General features: G+C 31.9%; 5 protein-coding genes across 8 annotated transcripts in view; 4 read left to right on the forward strand and 1 right to left on the reverse strand.

Annotated features, from left to right (window-relative positions):
• The window catches only part of LOC120216028 (cyclic dof factor 1-like), a 28,214-nt gene extending 13,507 nt beyond the window's left edge, over positions 1–14,707 (forward strand). The window contains exons 2-5 of one of the 3 annotated variants that reach the window (XM_039213545.1): positions 5,477–5,489; positions 13,204–13,402; positions 13,653–13,715; positions 13,873–14,707. In XM_039213545.1, coding sequence (XP_039069476.1) covers positions 13,250–13,402; positions 13,653–13,715; positions 13,873–14,577 — 921 coding nt within the window. In that variant the 5' untranslated portion in view covers positions 5,477–5,489; positions 13,204–13,249 and the 3' untranslated portion in view covers positions 14,578–14,707. Of the gene's footprint in view, positions 1–5,476; positions 5,490–12,980; positions 13,403–13,652; positions 13,716–13,872 lie in introns of those variants that run through there. The other 2 variants (XM_039213544.1, XM_039213546.1) reach the window with 2 other exon arrangements.
• Positions 1,585–6,662, forward strand: LOC120216026 (beta-1,3-galactosyltransferase GALT1-like). 2 transcript variants are annotated; one of them, XM_039213542.1, is made up of 9 exons: positions 1,585–1,744; positions 3,037–3,203; positions 3,351–4,111; positions 4,418–4,647; positions 4,737–5,018; positions 5,342–5,470; positions 5,540–5,719; positions 5,908–6,015; positions 6,118–6,662. In XM_039213542.1, the coding sequence occupies exons 2-9, from the start codon at positions 3,175–3,177 to the stop codon at positions 6,328–6,330; spliced, it is 1,932 nt and encodes a 643-aa protein (XP_039069473.1). In that variant the 5' UTR covers positions 1,585–1,744; positions 3,037–3,174; the 3' UTR covers positions 6,331–6,662. The 2 variants fall into 2 exon arrangements, with proteins under 2 accessions (XP_039069473.1, XP_039069474.1); XM_039213543.1 differs by lacking the exon at positions 1,585–1,744 and adding an exon at positions 2,648–2,764.
• On the forward strand, positions 8,527–9,351 carry LOC120216031 (E3 ubiquitin-protein ligase MPSR1-like). The gene has a single exon (XM_039213549.1). The coding sequence runs from the start codon at positions 8,666–8,668 to the stop codon at positions 9,263–9,265; it is 600 nt and encodes a 199-aa protein (XP_039069480.1). The 5' UTR covers positions 8,527–8,665; the 3' UTR covers positions 9,266–9,351.
• A 1,448-nt stretch (positions 14,708–16,155) lies between the features above and the next one.
• LOC120215890 (casparian strip membrane protein 3-like) lies at positions 16,156–16,889 on the forward strand. Its single transcript, XM_039213417.1, has 3 exons — positions 16,156–16,376; positions 16,452–16,575; positions 16,674–16,889. Exons 1-3 carry the CDS (start codon positions 16,156–16,158, stop codon positions 16,887–16,889), a joined length of 561 nt encoding a protein of 186 aa, XP_039069348.1.
• A 4,057-nt stretch (positions 16,890–20,946) lies between these two features.
• Positions 20,947–22,108, reverse strand: LOC120216034 (NAC domain-containing protein 2-like). The gene is made up of 3 exons (XM_039213550.1): positions 21,859–22,108; positions 21,498–21,778; positions 20,947–21,409 (listed from the first exon to the last, which is right to left on the reverse strand). Exons 1-3 carry the CDS (start codon positions 22,040–22,042, stop codon positions 21,035–21,037), a joined length of 840 nt encoding a protein of 279 aa, XP_039069481.1. The 5' UTR covers positions 22,043–22,108; the 3' UTR covers positions 20,947–21,034.
• Between the last annotated feature and the right edge of the window lie 1,140 nt (positions 22,109–23,248).

Consider the following 23,248-nt stretch of genomic DNA (forward strand, 5'->3'; position numbering starts at 1 on the left):
GCACGAGAGGGGACACATTATTATTTTATTTTAAATTTTTATTTAATAAAACTTGTTCCTATTATTATTTTGAAGAAGATTAAAAATTGTTTTAGAACGATTCATAGGTTACGTGTATTAGTTTCTGACATTTGAGGATTTTGATTAATAAAATTTTAAAATTTATAATATTTTAAAATTTAAAGACCAATCAAAATTTGAATATAAATAATATTAATTAATATAATTATCTTTTTTCGGAGTTACACAACTCCAAAAAATGTATAATATTTATTAATAAAATTAGATATACGTGATCTAACAGCATCAAACATGATATTAAAATAGAAAATACAACTATAAAATACAAATATAAAAATTATATATATATATATATATATGGTATGAGGCAACAAAGGAGAGGTGAAGTATTGCTTTCGAATTGATTAATCTAAGTTCTTACGTTACTTGAAATATTCAATCATTGTCGGCATTTCACGTTATCTGTCTTATTTTTACTCTTTAACTCCTCCGTTACTTTCTTATTTTTGGATTTTACCCCTCGCTTTTCTCTTTTATTCAGAAATGGAAAAAAAGGATAAAGCAATGTCCTTTCTCGAATAGGCCCCCCGACGGTTTCTTAATCAAAAGTCTCAACGTGTGGAGCCACGTGTTCCGACTTACATAATTAAATAGTACATTTATTACATTATTTCAAAAACTTATAAAATCAAACTTTAGTAATACTTATTTAGCCACTCATATGGTTTGATTACTTTAATCCTTGTATTAGATATAAGATTCAATCCCACAACTAGTATGGGCACGATACCTAAATTCGGTGGGTTTCGACTCAATCAGATCATATTTTTTTAAAAAATAGGTTTGAGGTCGATTTTTAGAGTATAATTTCGAGTCGGGTTAAATTATGATTTAAGATGAAAAATATTCGATCCAACCCAAAAATAATATTATTTTATTTTATATATTTATGGATAATTGCAAGAATATCAATCTTTATATTATTTTTAATTATATCCTTATTTTATTGAAGTAAAATTGATATTTTTTATAAATATATTTATTTCGGTCGAGTAGGGTTCGAATTTTATTTAAAAACACTCGGGTCAAATTTTGAGATAACATAAATCACTCTAGACTCGAGTCAGATAAAACTCAGGTGAAAGAGGTCTATTTTTTTGTATTGAGTCAGATTGATCGAAAATTCAACCCGACTCATACTCATTCCTACCCACGATATCTTTTTTTTATAGAAAAACTAAAAAAATACACCAATTTGGTGAAAAACAAAGATTAATTAAAAATTCAATTAAAAAATTAGAACCAATTTGTTAAAGATATAAGTATTAAAAATTAAATTTATCATTATATTCTAAGAAAAACAAAAAGGAAGAGAAAGCAGACGACAATTTGCCACGCGTACATATACCATTAGGCATTCCAGTCAAGGTCTAATCAGCGGATGCTAGTAAAAGGCTAAAGGCGAAAGGGCAAAAAAGGAAATATAAAAAATAGTCTAGTCGGTTTTATGTTATTTAATTGATTAAAAATAAAATAAAATTACAAGTCAGTCAACAAACGCACAAACTCTGTTACTTGGTAAGACGGGGAACGGTTCTATTTCCCACCGTTTAGCTTTAAACGACCTCAAAGTTCAAAAAACAAAGTCCAAAACGACAGAGATCCAAATCCTGTTTCCGAAAGCTTTATCTTCAAATTCTCTCTGCGATTTCTCTCCTCGTAGGTAAGCTTCAGTCTTTGATCTCGCTGGAACTTGTAGTTTTTCTTCTTCATTTTTGCTTACAGTGTTCATTTTTAGTTCAGCTTTTTGTTGAAATTTTTTAATACAGAAATGTTTTTTATTCAGTTCTTTTAATCAATTTTCGCTTTAGATCTTCGCGTTTGCGTTGTTAAGTTTAGATTTAGTTCAATGCGCTTGGATCTGTCTCGAAACTTCTTTTTTTGGGTTGTGGGTTGGTGCATTTTTTTCTGTTTTAGTTTGGTTTGCGGGGAAACATGAGCTGATTAGAAGATGAGGAGGGAACTGAAATCTTGATTTTTTTATATCCTTCGTTTTCTTTATGAGAATTTTAAAGTTTATTGTTTGAAACTTGTTTCAATTATAGTATGGTAGCAAACTAGCAATTTTGCTAAGTTCCGGCAGGGAAAATATCATACAGTTGAATCCGAGATTTGATCGATAAAAAATTCGGAATTTTCTTTCTATTTTACTTTTCTTTCTTTTCCTACATTTTCTCGCGTGCCAATCATAGCTGTAATGAGTAATGACGGTTAATTTTCATTTTATTTATTTAAAATTTTCCCCAGCCAAAGCGAATTCTGATACGGCAATGACATTTTCGTGTTGTATAAAGAAAACGATTTTATGACTTTTTGATATAAAATGAGAATAAATTCCATGTCTATAGTTTCAATTAAAGAAAATATAATTCACGGTTTCTCTGGGGCAGAATTATAATTTATAACAAGAAATAGTTTATTCTTTGAAGTTTTAAGTTCTTCTCGTTTGCTATAGTTATGCGTCTCAAGTTTTATTTAGTTATTTTATATAATTTTATATGTACAAAGTTTCCTGTTTGTTTCAGTCAACATGAATATAATATATCCATTGAAACAGTAAGCTCAACAACTCCCTCCAAAAGAGCAGTTGGGGTGAGACAGCTTTATACAATTGACTTGTACATCTTAATAGTCTACGGTGGCTGCTGCGAATTGGATATTGTTTGCTTGGGGAAAATGTTAGGTTAGTGTTTTATAAATTATAATGATGGTACTGATGTTTACGAAATGTATGACACTTGTCTCGGGATGAACTTGGTATAGCTTATCAACTTTGTAAGCGGAAAAAGAATATGGCCAGGTCTTCGGTTTGATTTGCTTTAGTTTTTGGAGTGTGTGCTTGTTTGTTCTGTTGAACTGTTTCTCGTTTTATTAGTATTATGGATGTGTTACTTCGTTTTAGTGGCAAAATTTGATGCATTTTCTAATGGGCTGATTGGTTTCCTTTTCTGTCAGTGTGATAATCTTATGGCCGATGCATGACGATGAATATTTCATGAAACTGCTTCATGGTTGAAGAAGTTTCAAGCTTTTAAGCCGAAAGGTGAGGCTTGCAAATTTTGGTAGTTGGCTCAGTTGGACGGCAGGTTGAAAATGAAAGCTGAAAAGCCCCATTTGAAGAGGTGAAATGATCATTCAGCATTTAATCTTAGACTGTTGACTGTCTGTCCAAAGTGCATCCATATTCTAACTCTTTAAGTATTTTGCAAATAAACTTACTTATTTCCCAGTTGTTTGCAAAAGCACTGATGTGGCTGTATGGTTGGCAGAATGAAGAAATGGTACGGTGGTGCTGTAGTTGCATCTCTGTTTATGTTGCTGCTGCTGAGATATGGTTTTATGAAAAATCCTGTTGAAGAAAGCTACTTGATGAATCCCTTCTCTTTTAATGGAACCAATCCACTTGAATGGGTGCGTTTTACAGCTCCACCTGCACTTCAGAATCCAGGAAATGCTTCTCAAGTAATTTCCTTTGATATCATAGCCTTAAGTCTCTTTGCTCAAAGGAACCTCTCCAAGGGAGAGCAACAGTCTTTGCTCACCTGGAATTTGTTGAAGAACTTAATTAATCATTCTCATGCTTTGCCAAATGGAATAGAGGCTATCAAGGAAGCTGGAAGTGCATGGAATAGCTTGATGGCTTCAGTCGAAGAGGAAAAGCTTGGTTATGTGAATGACAATTCATCTAGAAAAGCAAAAGAGAAGCAATGTCCCCAGTTTCTTAATAAAATGAATGCTACAGAACCTGAGAGTCACTTCAAGTTACGAGTTCCTTGTGGCCTCACTCAAGGTTCTTCCATTACAATCATTGGCATTCCAAATGGTGTTCTTGGTGATTTTCGCATTGATTTAACAGGGGAAGCACTTCCTGGGGAGCCTGATCCACCAATAATTTTGCACTACAACATTAGACTTCATGGGGATAAGATAACCGAGGACTCGGTAATTGTGCAAAACACCTGGACCTTAGCTCATGATTGGGGTGAAGAGGAGCGTTGTCCGCCAGAAACATCTGAAAAGAATAATAAAGGTAGAAAGACTCGTTACATCTTTTTGATACTTTTAGTGCAAAAAATTTAGGGTCTTTCCTCTTGTTTTATGTTAAATTAAGGTCCGTGTAATTGTCCTCTCTTCTGGATAACACATTAAAGGAGTCTGAAAGTTTCATCAACTTCAAAGGTTCTTCAACCTATTGTCTTGAGGCTTTGTCTAGCATGAAACTCTATGCTTAATGAAATCAATTAATGACTAGCTATAAAAATGCTTTACCTTCATTATGTGCAATGAAAAAGAATATTTCCACCTCATGTAAATTTCTACTTATTTATTTCTACAGTGGATGAGTTGGACCAATGCAATAAGTTTGTGGGTAAAGATGATAACCTGACGGTAAGAGTGCGTTCCCATGGTTCAAGGAAGTCTTCAATGGGGCTGCTAGGGATTAAATCCAGAAGATATTTTCCTTTTAAGCAAGGTTCTCTTTTCGTTGCAACAGTTAGAGTAGGATCAGAGGGAATACAGATGACAGTTGATGGGAAGCACATAACATCCTTTGCTTACCGAGAAGTAATTTCTGAATCCTCATCTTGTAGAATTTGTTCAATAATTAATAGTTTTATTAAACTTAATGACTTTTTTGCTGCTCTTATGTTCAGACATTGGAGCCATGGCTTGTTAGTGAGGTTAGAATTTCTGGAGATGTGAAATTAATCTCTGTGCTGGCTAGTGGTTTACCCACTTCAGAGGATTCAGACCATACAGTTGATATAGAAGCACTTAAATCAGTTCCTCTTTCTCTTCACAGACCCGTCGATCTCTTTATTGGTGTTTTCTCTACAGCCAATAATTTTAAGAGAAGGATGGCTGTGAGAAGAACATGGATGCAGTATCCCGAAGTTCGATCTGGGATGGTTGTAGTGCGCTTTTTTGTTGGTTTGGTAAGATCTCCTTGTGAATTTCTCACTCAAAATAGTTCTAATTTGGACGCTTGGGTGATTCTAGTTCTATCATGGTAAGAGAGAATCATATATGGTTCTTGAATCTTGATCATGTTCTCAATCCATCGTTGCACCTCTAGAATGCTTATGATTTTATGCCAGAAGCATTAACTGCTGTTAGAAAATAGTTAGACAGTTGGAAACTTTGGTGCCAAAATCTGTATTGTTTCTATCTTGAAACTATTTTCGAGTTTGTGGTTTTAAGTTTTATGGTTATCTAAGCCTCTTACATAATCACTTACCGAATTTGAGATGTTCTGCAGCATAAAAACCATATTGTGAATGATGAACTATGGAATGAAGCACGGACATATGGAGACGTACAGCTGATGCCTTTTGTTGATTACTACAGCCTGATCACCTGGAAAACTTTGGCTATTTGCACCTTCGGGGTAAAGTCTTGTTCCCTTTGTTTGAATATGCAAAATTGTTCATTTTCTTAGACTTCATCTCTCCTACAGACACAAGTTGTTTCTGGAAAGTTTGTCATGAAGACTGATGATGATGCATTCATTCGTTTGGACGAAGTAATGGCTTCATTAAGCAGGATAAATGTGACTCATGGATTGCTTTATGGACTCATTAACTCAGATTCCCAACCTCATCGCAGTACAGATAGCAAGTGGTATATTAGTCCCGAGGTAATTCTTCACTCGATTCCCTCAAATTTTTGTTTGATATGAGCACCGAGTGGAATGAAGAACTATGCTAGCTTCTGTTAATTTGCATTATCTTCATTTTAGCTACAAATCACCATTATGTTTACCCGTAATCGGATAAAAATTATCTTCCAGTGCTTACTATGTTCTTGCTATCATTTCCAATGAAGGAATGGTCCGAAGATAGGTACCCACCTTGGGCACATGGTCCTGGTTATGTGGTGTCCAACGACATAGCGAAGGCTGTTTACAAGAGGTTTAATGAAGTACGCTTAAAGGTACAAATGAAACTTTTCGACCACCTCCTATTTTTGTTGTTTTGATTCATGCAAAACACAGTCACTGGCCAATGTTGATTAAATATTTCGTGTAAACAACAGATGTTCAAGCTCGAAGATGTGGCGATGGGGATTTGGATCGCGGATATGATAAAAGTCGGTTTAGAAGTCCGGTACGAGAAGGAAGAGAGGATCTTTAACGAGGGTTGCAAGGATGGTTATGTCATTGCTCACTATCAAGGTCCAAGAGAGATGATGTGTTTATGGCAGAAGCTCCAGGAGACAAAAAGAGCTATGTGCTGTGGCAATTCATAAGGTATGCAATGGTTCCTTCTAGGTTCTTTGACGAACGAAAACCGACGACTACATTTCACAACCAGCACTTTTCCGGTGCTAACTTTAACTCGACCGGAAATGGAGGAGGAAACCGACCAGCCATTGCTGGTTCGATCGATCCGCCTGAGGAAAAATCAGAGTAAGAGAAGGTGTTTTGGTGGTCCTTTTGTTTCTTTTGCTCTTTTAATGATATTTTGATAGTAGGTTGACGGGGTTACTCATTATATATTATTGTATAATAAGAAATCTTTTTTGTAGGGCATAGATAGTAACCAACATGAGTGATTGGGAAATGGTAGACATAAATACTGCACAAATGCGTAGATATTGAATCCATTATGAAAAAGAATATTAATTTTTACGTTTATCGAGTATACGTACATTATTAATAGATTAAAAAAATATTTTAAATAAATATTATTTTATAATTATACGTGGATGGCATGCATGTACACAAACAATGTGTCTCGTTTAACCCTAATTATGTTTGCAGTCATACATAATAAGCACGTTACTTCTTTTTAAATAAAATTCTACTGTTTTTTCCTTTTACATTTTTGGTCCATTCATTTATTTCCTTTTGTTTTGATCTTAAATAATATACACCCGATTAAGTTTTGTCGCATTAATAAGGACACGCTCTGCATTTTTTAAATCTATTTTATTTTGAAAAAAATTAGTTTTCTCTTGTTGATGTGTCATTTATTTTTATTTTTTTTCGTTTTTGATAAATGATAACGGTATTAATTTTAATGTTGATTATCGATCGTCGGTATTATTTATTGTATTTTTCTTTTATTATATTGCATATCTATTTTCTTTAATTTTTTATTTTCATTAAGTTTGCATTTGTGGTATTTTTCTTTTGTTTTTGGCATATTTTTTGATTGTTTGATTTTTTTAAAGATTGATTTGATATCGTCAAGACTGATTAAGATAGTAATTTCCTGATATCTTGTTGATTTTTCTTTCTTTGGATCTTCGGAGTGGATTTGGATATTCGTTTTGCATTTGTTGATAGCTTTTCACACGTCCATAAAATCTAATTTACGAGTTTGTCGGTGTTCTTTTAATAACTTGATCTTTTTTATGGTTTATTTGCCGATGCGATCAGATCTATTTGTATATATTATTGTTAGAGTTTCTTGATTAGATTTTTAATTTTTTTCTCGTATGGTCCTTATGATCTTAAGTTACTAGTTGTGTTTAAACGATTATGATGAATTGTCTTACTTATATACTTAATTTATGATTTTAATTATAAATTTTTATTATAATTTGATATATTTCTTATTTTGAATAAAATTAATTACTTTCAATAAAAATATGTTCTATTAAACATGGAAAAAAATCGTAGCCAAGTGAAAATCAAACCTTTTTGCTGCTTTTATTTAGTATGTTCAATATTAGGTTGAATTCAAAAAAATAAAAATGAATAAAGTTTTCCGTTTCCGCAGAGCAAAAAATTAAAAAAAAAATCAAAGAGAAGCTGGACGCACGTCATCGATTATAAAATATTATATTATTAAATCTTTTGATTATCAAAAGTTATTTTATTTTTAATATTAAAATTATAAAATGATCGTTCGATTATTTATTATGTTTCAAACTCGTTATTTTTTGTTAAAAAATTAATAATTGTCTGAGTCAGGGGCGGACCTCCATGGTGTCCGGGTATCCCAAGAAACCCCTCCACAAGTGTCACCCCTCAAAAGTGTCACCACTGAGACTTTTGCAACCTTGAATTTTTATCCTGGGTCCGCCTCTGGTCTGAGTTAAACATTAATATGTTGAATGAGATATAATAATAATTTAAAATTATGAGATTCAGATTTTATCATATCTCAGTTAACAAGTTAATGTACAACTTAGATTCTCATTAAATTTTTTAATTGAAAATGACGAATTTGAAGTATAATGAATAATCAAGTGCTTATTTTATAATTTTTAATAGTTAATGAACTAAAATAAATAATTTTCTATAATTAAAAAAATATTTTATAATTTTAAATAATCGAAAAAATTAATAAATCAGTATTTTATACATAAAAACTATTTATGTACTTTACCTGAGAAAATATTAACATAATCAAATTCAAAGACATTAACTGTTATCTCACTCAACGTGTTTTGTAAGTGACAACAGTTTCTCATTAATCAACATTCCAGATCTTTCCACAACCTTCTTAACGAATCTGTGGATCTCTCGATTCTATTACCTGGTGATTTCCCCTAATCCCATCACTTTTTTTCATTAATCGATTCATTTTAGAACTCAAAAGTCTCCACCTTTCTTCTCTTTTTCGAAGTTCCCATGGCTTCTGAAACTGAAGCTCCTCCGGTTTCTTCTTTGTTTGAAAGAGTGTTAAGGCACAGAGAGCTCTATTTGTTTCTACCCTTCGTCTTGAGATCCTCCGACAACGACAACGACGACGTTTCAAGACAAAGCACCGAAAACCCAGATCAAGAAACAGCGCCACAACGTGAAAGAACAATCCTTGTCAACCCGTTTACTCAGGGCATGGTGGTGATCGAGGGAGCTTCAAATTTGGAAGCTTTGGTACGCGGGTGGGCTAACAAAGACGGTCACCCGCCTGCTTCCAAGGCATCGATAGAAGCCATGCCGAGCGTTGACATCGGTGAAGATGAAGATGGAGAGTGCGTGGTTTGCTTGGAGCAGTGGAAGTCAAAGGAGGTTGCAAAGGGGATGCCTTGCAAGCACAAGTTTCACGGTGAGTGTATAGAGAAATGGCTTGAAATTCATGGCTCTTGCCCTGTTTGCCGGTACAAGATGCCTGTCCATGATGAAGAGAATGGCAAGAAGAGAGGCGAGGAGAGGGAGATTTGGGTTAGATTTTCTTTCAATAACGGTCCTTCAACTGGTTTTGGCAATGAAAATGAAACCCAGAATTAGAAGAATCGCGAAAGAATTTGTTTGTTCTTATTTGAAAACCATGTACATATTGATGATTATAAATAAATTTCGAACTTTTGAGGCTACTCTCACATGGAGAATTTGCAGAATTTGTAATGTCAACCCATCAACGATTACTTCACCAATCTCGTGCTGCTGAAGAAGCAGCTCCGGTTTGAATCAATGAGTAGACTCAAAAAACCTTTTACTCGACACCAAGGCATTGCCATGAAGTGATCCACCTCGTTCCACCACGAGCATTTGAGATTTTTCTCGGACAAGGTGGTGGCTGATGGTGTAATCATGGGATCAACCTGCAATTTCCTTTTAACGTCCACTGTCGTGCAACGAAGCTCTGGTAATAGAACAAACACCATGTGCAAGACATGATTCAAAAGATTGGTCATAAACTGAAGTTACCTACATAATCGTTGATGGTAAAATGTTGCTTGGGACAGCTGTAGTGGGATGTGTTCATCTTTTTCATCATATAGATTTACACAGAATCACAGTCGATAATATAATTATATTATCATGGAACATATTTTATATTTATATAATATATATTATATAAAGTTGTCTAACTTTGCCTCCTTTTTCACATGTAGGAATACAATATTATCATGAAAGCTAAACTACTAAAGCATCTCCTAATGGATGGAATGAGCATACAAATATACCAACAATTCTTTCTTGCTTTGGCACCAAATTGATGTACAATCTAGTTATGGATTCAATGTGGTTTTAAATGCACCTTTCACTACTAAATTAAGTTAGGGGGATAAGTATGATAGTGGGGCATATAGCCAATGAGATACCATAAAAGAAAAGGCTTGATGGAATTGGATGTGATACAAAAAGTGATTGCAAAGTGACCTACAACTCATCTTCTTCCACTTTCTTCATTCCACTAATAGTGTCGTTTCCCTGTGAGTTTGATTTCATATTCCCAAGTTTTTGACCTAACATTTCTATCTTAAGCCTTCATTTATTTTCAAGAACCATCAAATTCCTTTTAGAAAGGTCAAATTTAAGGTATGAATATCATTTATTCATAATTTTAACTATATAAATTTATCAATATTTTACTAAATTAAACTCTTTGTATATAATTACTATTAAGTTTATAATTTTGAGTAAAATACAAAGAATAAAATTTGAAAATGATCTATATTAAAGAATTTATTATTTCAAGGGTATTTATGTCCGAAGTAATAAAAATTATTCATTACCTAAGAATTTAGAAGTAACGATATTTCTATCATTTTAACCCAAAATTACTATTATTAGTAATAAATTATTACATAATAATAATAATTTTCGTAAACCAAATATGAAAACATAATTCTAAAAACCACGAACCAAACACCTCCTAAAATGTAGAAACAAGAATCCTTTTACAATCGAACTCATTTCCTGCCCGCGGAAATACCGGTGATGTCGGTTGCCGGTCAGAGCAGAAGACACACGTGTCAAAACATCAGTGTGAATAAAGATGAACGGCGAGGATGAGACGTTGTTTAGAATGAATATTTGCCGTTTCACTTTAGCTGGCGGGACCGACACAGGAATATGTGCTGAGGTGTGCTTGGCAAGGCAGATGGGTCACTTGTTCCATGTCGATGTTGGCATTGACAGCTCATGTGTTATACATAAGGATGGCATAGGTCGGGTCGAATTTTAGTTAATATGACCTGACCCGAAATACTCTCATCTGAAATCTGATATGACCCAGATTTAAGTATGACTTCATCCGATTTAAATCCAATTTGATATTTTGAGATAAATTTTAAATTCGATCAGATCCAAAATAAATCTTATTTTATTTAGTAAAATCAAGGATCTAATTAAAAATAATATATAGAGAATTATTATTGTAATTATTCATAAATATATATATATTTTTATTTACGATCAGATCGAATCATATTTCTCACCCTAAACCTGAATCTAAACCGACTCGAATATATTTTCTAAAGAAACCCTAGTTATACATAAGCAGTTAAGTATTTTAGTATTAGATAAACTACATATTTAGTCACCTAACTTTTAAACATATTTATGTTCGTCACATAATCATATATATTTTTTAGTAAAAAATATCATAAACTTTTAAATTAAGTCACTTAACAGCTAATTTTTTGTTGTCGTTTTTTTTTTATAAATCAATTAAAATTGATTTGAATAGTGAAGGGTTTGAATTATGCATTTATGCTTAAAATAATGTGAAACGTTTTAGGTTTCTTTGGTTAGTGAAGGCTATCATTTGATCAAAGAAAGGAAAAAACACACAAGGCATGTATTTGAGAAAATAAGAACCAAGTATTCAGGAAAAAAGGCTTAATTTTCATTTTAGCCCTTGAATTATAGCTTCTTTTTTAATTTGGTATTTAATTTTTTTCACATTAATACCTAAATTATCATTTACATTCAAGTTTACAACGTTTTTTCTAAAAAAATTTCCAATAAGAATAAAAACGAGAAAAATGAGTGAAAAAAATGAAGTTAAATAAGATAAATAAATACCAAGAGTGAAAAAAATATAATTCTAGAGTAAAAATGAGTACTAACTACTAAGCCTTGAGAGAAATGAAGAAAATAAATGAGGGTATATGTGTAATTAGGAGTGAGTAATATTCAATCTGGTTTAATTTTTTTAATTTCAAATTATCTGAGTTGTTTGATTCGAGTCAACTATAAATAATAGCTTAAATTTTGAGTTCAAATCAAGTTTAAATTTTAAAATTTCGAATAACCAAGAAATTGAATATTAAAACTACATCAATTTTTTTAACTTTAGCTAAATAATTTGAGTATTTTTTGATTTGATCACTGATTATCTTATTTCTTTTCATTTGTTTGTTTTAATATCATTTTTTTTTATCAAATTTAAATTATATATTCTTCAACCATTATAGAATACATGGATAACATCTATACCTTTTTGACTTTTTTTTCTAAAAATTTAATCTCTTAACTTTGCATTTTTTCAATTTAATCCTCTAGCCTCGACTCTTTACATTTTTTTTTCTTCTTATCAATTTTTTAACTCCTTTATATGTCCATAAATACTTTATAATCAAATTCATTCTCTCTCTCTCTCTCTGACAAATTCTTAATACAATCACAATCCTACTTAGAGGAGAAGGGAAGGAAAGACTCTAGAAAAAGGATGTAGAGTGTCCTTAGCAGTCTAGAACTCTTGACCAAAGGAAATATGAGCGACCAAAGATGATCAGCTTAACCAATTGATTAAATGTGAATATATTATAGATATATTATATAAATTTATATAACCTTAATTTATTAAATAATATTACAATCTTTACTTACATATATTAAAAATAATATGAATATTTATATATATTATTAGAAAAAATTATTTACATTGAAACTAATTAGTATCATAAAATTATAAATAATTATGATTGAATATAAATACAATTTATATAATTCTAACTGCCGGAGGTCTCCCACGGAAGCTGCTCTCAATCTGGCATTGGGGGTAGCCTACAATTATACCTCCCCTTACCTCCATTACATATGGGAATAGGGTCAACTAATATATTTATTTTGATTGGACTCAAATTTCATATTGGACTCAAAAGTTTTTTTTAAAAATAATACTTATAAAAAATAATACTTGATGAAATACCTATCATGTGTTTAATGAGAGAGAAAAAGGAGGAAAAAAAAGGCACTATCTTTTTAAGCAATGTGGAGGAATATAAGAGAATGAAAAGATCTTAAAAGTCCACAAAATTTGTGGTTCTCAATTGTCTTTCCCTCTTTCTCACTTGCTTACTTGGCATTCCCCACCCCTGTTTTTTAAGCCGAACGCCTTTGGGCCTCTTTAGTCTTCTTCCCCAGACTCCCTCCATTAATTCACCAACATAACTGGAATCATTTTTTTCTGACAAAACAAACAGAAAAAAGAGGTTTGGTTTAGTTAGAAATATCACTACAACAAGATATTAGTCAGTCATGTCTGAACTTAAGCTGTTCGGCAAGTTGATTCCATTGCTGACATTGAACCGGGATGAAGCTTTAGTCGATCATTGTTGTGGCACAAATCTTCTTTCTCCTTCTAATTCTAATCATGGGATTCAAGCTCAGCCTCCCATGGAAGAAGACAAGGTAATTTGTTCAAATTTGCTTTAGTTTATTTCGAGGTTTTTAATGAAACTCTGTCGTTGACTCAGTTCTGTAATTTGTTCTTCTTCTTCTTCTTCCTCCTGCAAATCTTGATGACTTAAGGGTGATCTGTTTTGGGGTTGATTTGTTCAAATTAAGTTCTGAATTTTGAAAAGTTTTAACCAGAAAAAAACAATCTTTTTTTTTCCTGTGAGAAATGTTATTTTCTTACAGTTTTAAACAATCATTTCAGGTTGGCGCCGATTGCTTCCACGCAATTGAGCAAAAACATTATTTTATGTTTCTTGATCTTCAAGTAAGTTGTCCTTTATCTGTTTTGATCTAATTTCTTAAGGGTTAAGTTTCAATGAACCCACCATTGATGACGTTTGAAATAGCTTAAGCATGAAAACCCAGTGAATATAACCGAAAATTATGCTTGAAATTTAAGTGTTTGAAGTTCTGGTTTTTAGGAGAAGCATGAAGAAGACGACAATGGCAGGATCCCTTTGTCCGAAAGCTCCAAGAACGAAGAGAAGACATTAAAGAAGCCCGACAAGATACTTCCTTGCCCACGATGTAATAGTAACGAAACCAAGTTTTGTTACTACAACAATTACAACGTGAAACAGCCCCGTCATTTCTGCAAAAACTGTCAGAGATACTGGACCGCCGGTGGAGCCATGAGGAACGTTCCGGTCGGCGCCGGCCGTCGTAAAGCTAAAAGCTCTTCTTCCTCCGCCGCCGCTTTGCATTACCATCATCACGTTATGATATCCGAAGCTATCCTTCGAGGTCAAGCCAGTGCTGTTCTCTCGTTTGGTAATTCTTCTCATTTGCCTCCGCCACCGCCACCGGCTCTTTACCGTCCTGGATTTCCGGCAACTTTCTACTCACCGGCACCGGGAAAACATTCCAGGGACGAAGAAGACAGCGTTAAACCGGAGAACGGAGCTTCAAATTCGAAAGCTTTGAGGATCGACGATACTGCGAAAAGCTCGATGGTGGCGGCCCTCATGATCAAAACCAAGAACACCATGAACTCAGGAGGTATCTTCGATGGCTTCCGATCGAAAACCGGTGACGACGACAGAAGTTATCGACTGAGAACATTCTCGGTGCTGCAAGCGAACCCGGCAGCCTTGTCTCGATCACTCAACTTCCATGAAAACACATGAAAGAAGGAAATGGACCAATATAGGTAATAGCAAGAGTGGCACAACTTGTAAATTAAATCAGACTCTGATTTCAATTATGTACTTGCCATATAAATAATATTCTAAGCACATCGGGAGTTGGGTTCCCATAGCTACATTAGTATTAATAACAATTACTATAAATGTTAAAATTCTAATTCTAAATCTAAATCGAATAATAATTCGGATTTTTATTGAAACATATCCACATGATAAGGGGAAAAAAAGGGGTTTGTAGGGCCTGGATTGAGTAGATAAACATGAAATTTGATGTTATGGAAAGGGCAAGCAGCTTTCTCTTTCAAACAACAAAGAATCCAACAGCCAACCACTTGGATATAAAAGCAGGAAAAAAAAACAAGAACAAAGTACTATATTTTGTGGTAATATATATAACAACTCCACTAGTAAATTATTTAATAATTTTTAATTGAGATAGTATTACGGGGTGATAGAATATCAATTCAATTTAAACAATATATATATATATATATATATATATATATATATATATATATATATATATATATATATATATATATATGAGTTAAATCTATTAACATCCGGTGTCAATTTGTATACCTTTTATTACAGTTAGAAGAGGAGAAATCGAAAACTAAAATTAATTTATGTTTTTTCTTCAGTAAATTCTTTTCCATTTCTTACTGTTAATCTCAGCATTTGATTTCTCTTATCTAATAATTCTAAAAATGTGTAAAACTTTTAATTTTAAACCGAGTGTGATACGATCTTGCCTATATATATGTGTGTGTGTTAGAATCAAATATAATTGTTATGAAGTACAATTGAATTAGTAATCAGAATATATCACTCTTATTGTTTTATTCTATTTAATAGAATAATTTTTATTTAAACTTTTAAACCGATATATGTAAAGACGTTGACACCAAAAATAAAAGCAAGCAGCCTTCAATCTGCTGCATGGATGGCTAATAAAGACTGTTGGGCTTCCACTTCTGGCCCATAGGTTTAAAGGGTGCAATTGTAGTTTTAGCCCACCTCAAAAATGAAAAAGCCAACTTAGTCCTTTTAACTTCTAAATAAATGAAAATTTCTCAATTTCGACCCGCTCCGAAAGTAATTCATTCAAATATTTTAGTTTTATCATGACCCAGAAACTAGATTATTGGCTTCAATTCTATATTGATAGATCCTTGCCACTCGTATCTAGGATTACATGTAAACATTTGTCTCTAATTTTCTTAAAGAAATCAAAATTAATTTTGTAATTAAAAATGATGATTTTATTAACTTTTGTATGTCGTTTTCGTGTTATGTTTATAATATCTAAGATTGAGACAAGGAGGAGCGGGTAAGGTTAGGGTTTAAGAAAATGACATGATATGTTACGGAAGCAAATTAACCTAATTCCCCCTCTGTTCTTGTTTTGTTTTTACTGAAACAGTGTTAAGAGAAAAAGAAAACCCAGATTTGCTTAGGCAACAATATTATAAATGGTCACATCTTTCACCCATTAATTAATATAAACTTACCTTGGAGGTCCAAAGAAGGAAAAACAAGAGCTTCGGCAATGGAATAATGAAGACGTTATCGGTTGAATCCGGTGAAACATCCCACGAGACGAACCCGGAAAACTCTATGATCAATGGGGTTGCCGTACTAGAATTCGTACTGAGATTCCTTGCCGCCGGCGGAACACTAGCGAGTGCTATGGCAATGGGTACCGCTGAAGAAACTGTTCCATTGGTGTCTCAGTCCATCCTACTGAATCCCAAATTTAGTGATCTTCCCATGTTCACGTGAGTTATCTACCGATAATGTTACGTTCCGACTCTTATTTCGAATGTTCTTAATGTGTCACATAATCTTTACAGGTTCTTTGTGATTGCCAATTCGGTTGCGTGTGCCTATCTCGTGCTTTCTCTTCCCCTGTCTTTCTACCATATCATCAAGAGAGCGACGAATAACAGTCGACTCGTCTTTGTCATGTTCGACACGGTGAAGATGATAATGAACTTTAGTTTCGGGGCATCTTAAACTTATTTTTACGATAACTTCTGATCTTGCATGTCTTTTCTATTTATTTATTGTTCCAGGCAATGCTGGCCTTGGTCACCGCTGGAGCTTCAGCGGCCGCCTCAATCGTGTATTTAGCACACGAAGGGAATGCTCAGGCCAATTGGTCCGCAGTTTGCCAACAATTGGATTCCTTCTGCGAGCGCACGTCGGGATCGTTGATCGCCTCTTTCGTTTCAGTTTTGGTACTTATGCTTGTTATTGTTTCGTCGGCCATTGCCATCTCTCACCGCTGATTCAATGCAACGATGAAACAACGCATCTCTCTATGTATTTGACACATTACGGTACATTGATGTGTAGGTTTGGCGTTCGGATTCTGTTTTTTTGTACCATCATATATAAGTCTGGAACCTCTTTATACCGAAAACTTAGTATCTTATCTAGCAAGTAACCCTACTTACTGCTTTTACGTTGATTCCATCACGCAAGATATCATTCTCCAGGACGCCCTTTGATTCCATCAAGTATAAGTTCTGAACGGCATCGGAACCGCGACAGTTCTCGATTCGGACAGGTACTCACGAGTCAGTCGTGCATTCAATCGTTCCGATGAGTGGCTGTGTTTTGGGATCCTTTCTGTTCCTTTGGTTCAATCTGTGAATAAAGATTAAAGAAATGAGCATGCAAACTAGCATCACCAGCACCATGTTGCGTCCGTATTAAAAGAAAAAAAAAACTAAAAAAAAATCGTCTCGAATTTCCACTTTTTGGATTAAAATTTATGTAATGAAATCTAATTTGTTGATGAACTAATAGGGGAAATTGTTATTTCATATAAGGGTTTTCAGCTATGAATTAATTGGTGAATTATAAGTACAACTGTATCAACATTCTTCGCATATAGGTTTTAAAAACGTTAATTACACGTCTCTTTGCCTCCTTAACTCAACATTACCAAATTATTTGGGTAAAACCCTAAGTACTTAAATTATATTATTAATTTATATAAAAGAAATTGACAAATTTTAAATCAAATTCTAATCTTATTAGAGGAAGATGAAAGAGAAAGTTCTACAAAAAGAAAGAAGAGTACTGTAATAGGTCTAAAATTCATAACATAAGTAAATATAAAAGAAAAAAGATGAGCAACTTGATCACCCGACCAAATGTGATTACTCTAATCATATCAAAAGTTAAATACAATAATTGAGTTTCTCTCAATTAACTTAAGCTTTTGGGTAACTAATGATCTAATATAATTCTTTTTATTAATCTGAGCTAAGTACAACGTACTATCTGTTTAAAAATAACTCTCAACCATTTGACATTGAACGCTCACACCCTTGTCATTCCTGGTGCTCAAATCCGGAACCTTAAAGAATAACAACAATTCTTTTACCACCGGAACATCGTATGATCCAAAAATTTTGAAATTTACTTATTAGACTTAATTTTTTTTGTAACAATTCATTTTCTTTAATATTTGACTCTATTAAAAAAATGTTAGCCCTCAATCGAGGATATTGAAAAATATATTAGGACTTTATTAGATCATTTTAAAAACTAAAACATTTATTTGAACATGTTTAAAAATATTAAACAAATTTTAATCAAAATAAGAGTGAAAAGAAACACGTTTAGTACTTAAACTATTAATTTGAGTCTGAATTAGTACCTAAATTTTCTATTTTTTCCAAAATTTAACCTTGAATTTTAAAGGGATACTAAAACGAAACAAAAACTAAACTTTTAGGTATAACTTTGAAAAAATTAAAAGTTTAGATACTAAAACAGACTAAAATTAATAGTTTAGATACTAAACTTGTAATTTACCCTAAAAACAATACATATCATCATATTTCTACATGTCATCGTCCGGATTTTTATTTTTACCATAATCATTAAGAGGTGTGTATAATAGGATTGTTCATGGATGGTTAACCGTACTGTTTAGCTTAAACGGTCGATTAATCATTATAACGTTTATGTGGTTTTTTTAATCGTAATCTAACCATTAAAAAACGGTTAATCGTTATTAACGATTTAGTTACATGTTAATCTATTACAATTATTTGTCAAATTTTTTTCATAATTCATATTATAAAAAAAATGTAGCACTTAACACATACTTACATCGGTGTAAGTGAATAAAATAAAAAAGTATATCACTTAACACATACTTACAACAGTGTAAGTAAATAAAATAAAAAAATGTAGAACTTAACACATATTTACACTGATGTAAGTATATACATCTCTCAATATCTTAGTATCTAACAATAAATATATAATTATATCCGTGTAAATATGTTTCTATATTTTTCAAAGAAATAAAAATAAAAAATATATATATTAAGTTATTTGTATACAAATTTTATTAAATATATATATATATATAAATTATAAATAATAGAAACTTATATTAAGTTATTTGTGTAAAAATATAATAAATTAGAAAATTAATTATAAATTTTATTTATTAACGGTTAACCATTGTTAATTGTTTATCAAAATTCGTAACCGTGACTTAATCGTTAATTATCATTTTTAGCAGTTCGATTAACCGAAACCGTTTAGTATTAACGGTTCGATTAATTAACCTGTTAAATATAATGATTATATCGGTTAACAGTTTTGAGTTTTTTTAACACCCTTAGGGTGCGTTTGGTTCGCAAAATCTTACATTACCAAGGGGAATGTTTTTTTTTCCCGGAATTGTATTCCCACGTTTGGTTCATGAAATCTTACATTAATGGGAATATTATTTTCCCAATAGTAGAATTTTTGGTTAAAATGGTGGAAACGTCATTACCTCCAAATTCTTAGGTAATATTACATTCCCATCACTTTGGACAAGAATACCCTTGTACTAAGAATTTTTTTTATAATGATCCTTCTTAATTCTTATTTTTTTTATACTTTACTCAAAATTATAAAAACAATAATAATATACAGAGAGTTTGATTTACTAAAATATTAATAATTTTGAGAATTTAAAATATTTTATATTTTTAATTTTCAATCTTTTACTATTTATAATTTTATGGGATGAAAAAATAGTATTATTGTAAAAATGTATTTATTTAAATAATATTTTACTATCATAATATTATTTTTTATATTATATTTTATATAAATAAATATGGTACTTATGACCATTATATAAAAATATAAATTTAATATACTAATTATATTAATTATATATTAAATGTAATTTCTCCTCAAAAATTAGATAGTATAACTATTAAAATATTTTTATGAATCTTCATTCAAATATTTATAAATTAATATTAAAGTTTAACTTTTTAAAAATATATCACAAGGATAATTTGATAAAATATACATTCAAGTAATCTTATATTCCTTCAACCAAACATTATAATCTCACATTTCTGTTAAACAAATCAAACAAAATAATATAATTTTCTAATAAATAATATTATTCCTAAATATAATCTTACATTCTAATAAAATAAATGACTATCATACGTGTAAACGACAAAAAAACAAAGCATTGCAGCAATTCTAGACGCAACATTGCTGCTGTCCCCACAAGGTGTTTTTGACCATCTCGTTTCCCAGGTTTCTCATTTGGACGGCGTACTTATCCACATTCCACAACGGTTTGTGTCAATCTCGGTTCCTTCCTTCTTTTTAATTAATTTCGGTCATTATAATTTAATTTTTTTTAATTTACTCGTTAAACTTTTTATTAGTTATCTTATTTAAAGATGAAGTAATATAAATCATGTTGGAATGGCGTACAAGTCATTTCCCCCTTTTCTTTTCTTTTTTATTTAAAGAAAATTTTATAATTTCATCCATGTCTCATGTTAGTGTTGAAATTATCCTTCTTTGATGTCTTCTCATATTCTTAAAGATGTCAACGAACTCGTCTCATCATCTCTCATATCCTACCACTCTAAGACTTATAATATCCATCATACGATCAACGTGGAATCAAGATGTAAAACTCACTCCCTCCTCTACCACCTCTCCATTGTTGGAATTTGAAACTGAGTTTTCTCAACAAAAAAAAAATAAAGTCATTTCATAACTTTTAAAAGAAAAATGTCATGTCATAATGCCATTAAATAATTAACGACATAATGACCAAAATAAGAGTAAATCAAAATTTTAGTGGGTCAATTAAAAAAATTAAATTTAGTTAACAAAACAAAAGTGAAAAGAAAATTGAGTGATGAAATTTAAACTTTATTCAAATTTATCTAAGGATAATAATTAAAAGGAATATATAAGGACCATCCAAATTAAATTTGGGTTTAACTAATTTTGTTTAATCTTAATTTGATATATAAACTATAATCTCAAAGTAATTATGCGGACCAATTAATCAATCTAAAATATATTATCAGCAAGCAATAAGTTTTTTTACAAATTTTTCAGAATGGATAAAGGTGATCCATTTTCTTATATACTACTGAAATTGAAACATGGTAGGATGATTTGTTAAGCTCCCATTCTGGTTCACTTGAAATTTCCCAGAATCGGTAATGTAGTAATTATGAGGTAATTCTCCAACCTGAAGCTTATCATCTTCTTCAATCCCGGTATTAGCAATAGGGTTAGTGAAATCAAAGATTGAACCGTAAGTATTTTCGGCCAGAAGATGCGAAATCGGAACCATGTAATCCATTTCCGGTAACTGAGAAAGCGAGCATGTTATTGGGAATTTCAACAATTGCTGGCTTCCACCGTCGATCTGTGCGTTCGATGCTTCAATTTTTTGATCCAAAGCTTTCCCGGCCGAACTCTTCTTCTTGTAGATTCTACAAAGCACCCAATCATCCAGCTGAAAAGAAAAACACACAAAACGGTTCACACGGCAATTTCAACGAACAGTTGATGAGCATGACCAAACAGGGACAAGCGAATCTTACTCTCATGGATCCATTTTGCCCCCTGATTTGCTTTCGCGAATCGTTTAATCTGTATTCGTGCATAATCCAATTTGTTTTGACACCCTTTGGTGGTCTGCCATTGTAGAAGACAAGAGCTTTCTTCACCCCGACGTATTTATAATCACTGTATATAGCTTTATCGGTTCCGGTGGCCTTCCAGTAGCCGGAAACAGTCGCCCTGTTCGGACGAACTCCGTTTGGATACTTTCGATCTCGTGGGGTGAAGAAATACCATTCATTTTCGCCGAACTCTGTTTTGTCTACCCAAAAAAAAATCCGATTCAGTTTAAGCATAAGAGATGAACAAAAATATGATAATTTGGGATGATATTAAACTAACCAGGCAATTGCCATGGATCAAATTTGTAAATATCAACTTCTGGGATTATTGAAGCGGGGCATGTCTTTGATTTGGCCTGGTTTTTGAGGTAAAATATGATTAATTCTTCATCTGTGGGGTGGAATCTGAAACCAGGTGGGAGGCCGGAGCTTGAACTGGTGTCTGATTTTCTTTCCATTTCCATTCGATTTTCCTCTTATCCAAACAGGAAATTCAAATCGAGGGGAATAGGTAGAGGGAAAAGAAGGTTTTTTGAAATGTTTGCAAAGAGTGGGCTGTGGGTTTTATCGTTGAAGGATTTTTGTCTTTATCATCGGAATGAAAGCTGATTGGCCGATGCTTTGACTTTTTTGTTTTTTTTAAAACATTAGCATCGTATCGTTATCGGATGACGAATTCACAAGAACGTGTACAACACGCGCCCCCATCTCTCTCCGTTTTGACTTCTTGCGTTTGGTTCAGTGCACCCATGTTGGGAAATTAATGAGACTTCTGTTGCTTTGGGATGCCCAATGAGATGATTATGCTTAATTAATTTATCCAATAAAATTGGACGTTAAATTAACTAAACTCTAAACATTGTATGTTAATCTCTCTTATTTTTTAAAATTTTTATTTTATATTTATAGAAATTAATTATATTTTAACTAAAATAATACTTCAATTATATATAATATTAAAACAATGAATAATAATTTTTATATTATTATTATTATCATATTAATTTTATGCATAAACCAACTTACTTCACCAATTAAAGGAATCGTTATTGTTTTTAGAGGTCATGTGTTTGAACATCAGTGACTATAGCAGGATAATTGAATATTCATTGTTAAATAATTAAAAATATTTATAATATATATTATTTTATAATCACCTTAATTTAATAAAAAATATTAATTTTATCTTTCACTCAATAAACTATCTAAAAAGTGAAAAGTCTTCAACCAAACTAATCAAATATATGAGCATACTATGTGCCATTGTTAAGCAAATTGATAATATATTAGTATGACCTATTAAACAATTTTGTTTTTTATCACATGTTGATTTTAAGTTTTGTATTGAATTGGTCTTCCAAAGTAAGTTTGAATTGTGTCAAACATTTCTTATTAATTATAAATTTTTAATAAACAAATTTGACTCAATTTATTGTATCATGAGAATTATTGTTTACATATATTTATATGAAAATAAGAAACTTTTTTGGCGTATGTATTTTTTAAAGAGAAAATAATTTCAGTGACAAAAAATACATTATAATATACGATTTTAACCAATATTTTTTTGGATTTGCCAAAATGACCAACTAAATCGCAATGCGATCGATAATTCGCAACGCGATCTCCGGTATCGCAAATCAGTTTCCAGATTCACAACGCGATTCTGA

This window comes from Hibiscus syriacus, unplaced genomic scaffold (genome assembly GCF_006381635.1).
Source record: "Hibiscus syriacus cultivar Baekdansim isolate YM2019G1 unplaced genomic scaffold, ASM638163v2 tig00110156_pilon, whole genome shotgun sequence".
Taxonomy (NCBI): Eukaryota; Viridiplantae; Streptophyta; class Magnoliopsida; order Malvales; family Malvaceae; genus Hibiscus; species Hibiscus syriacus.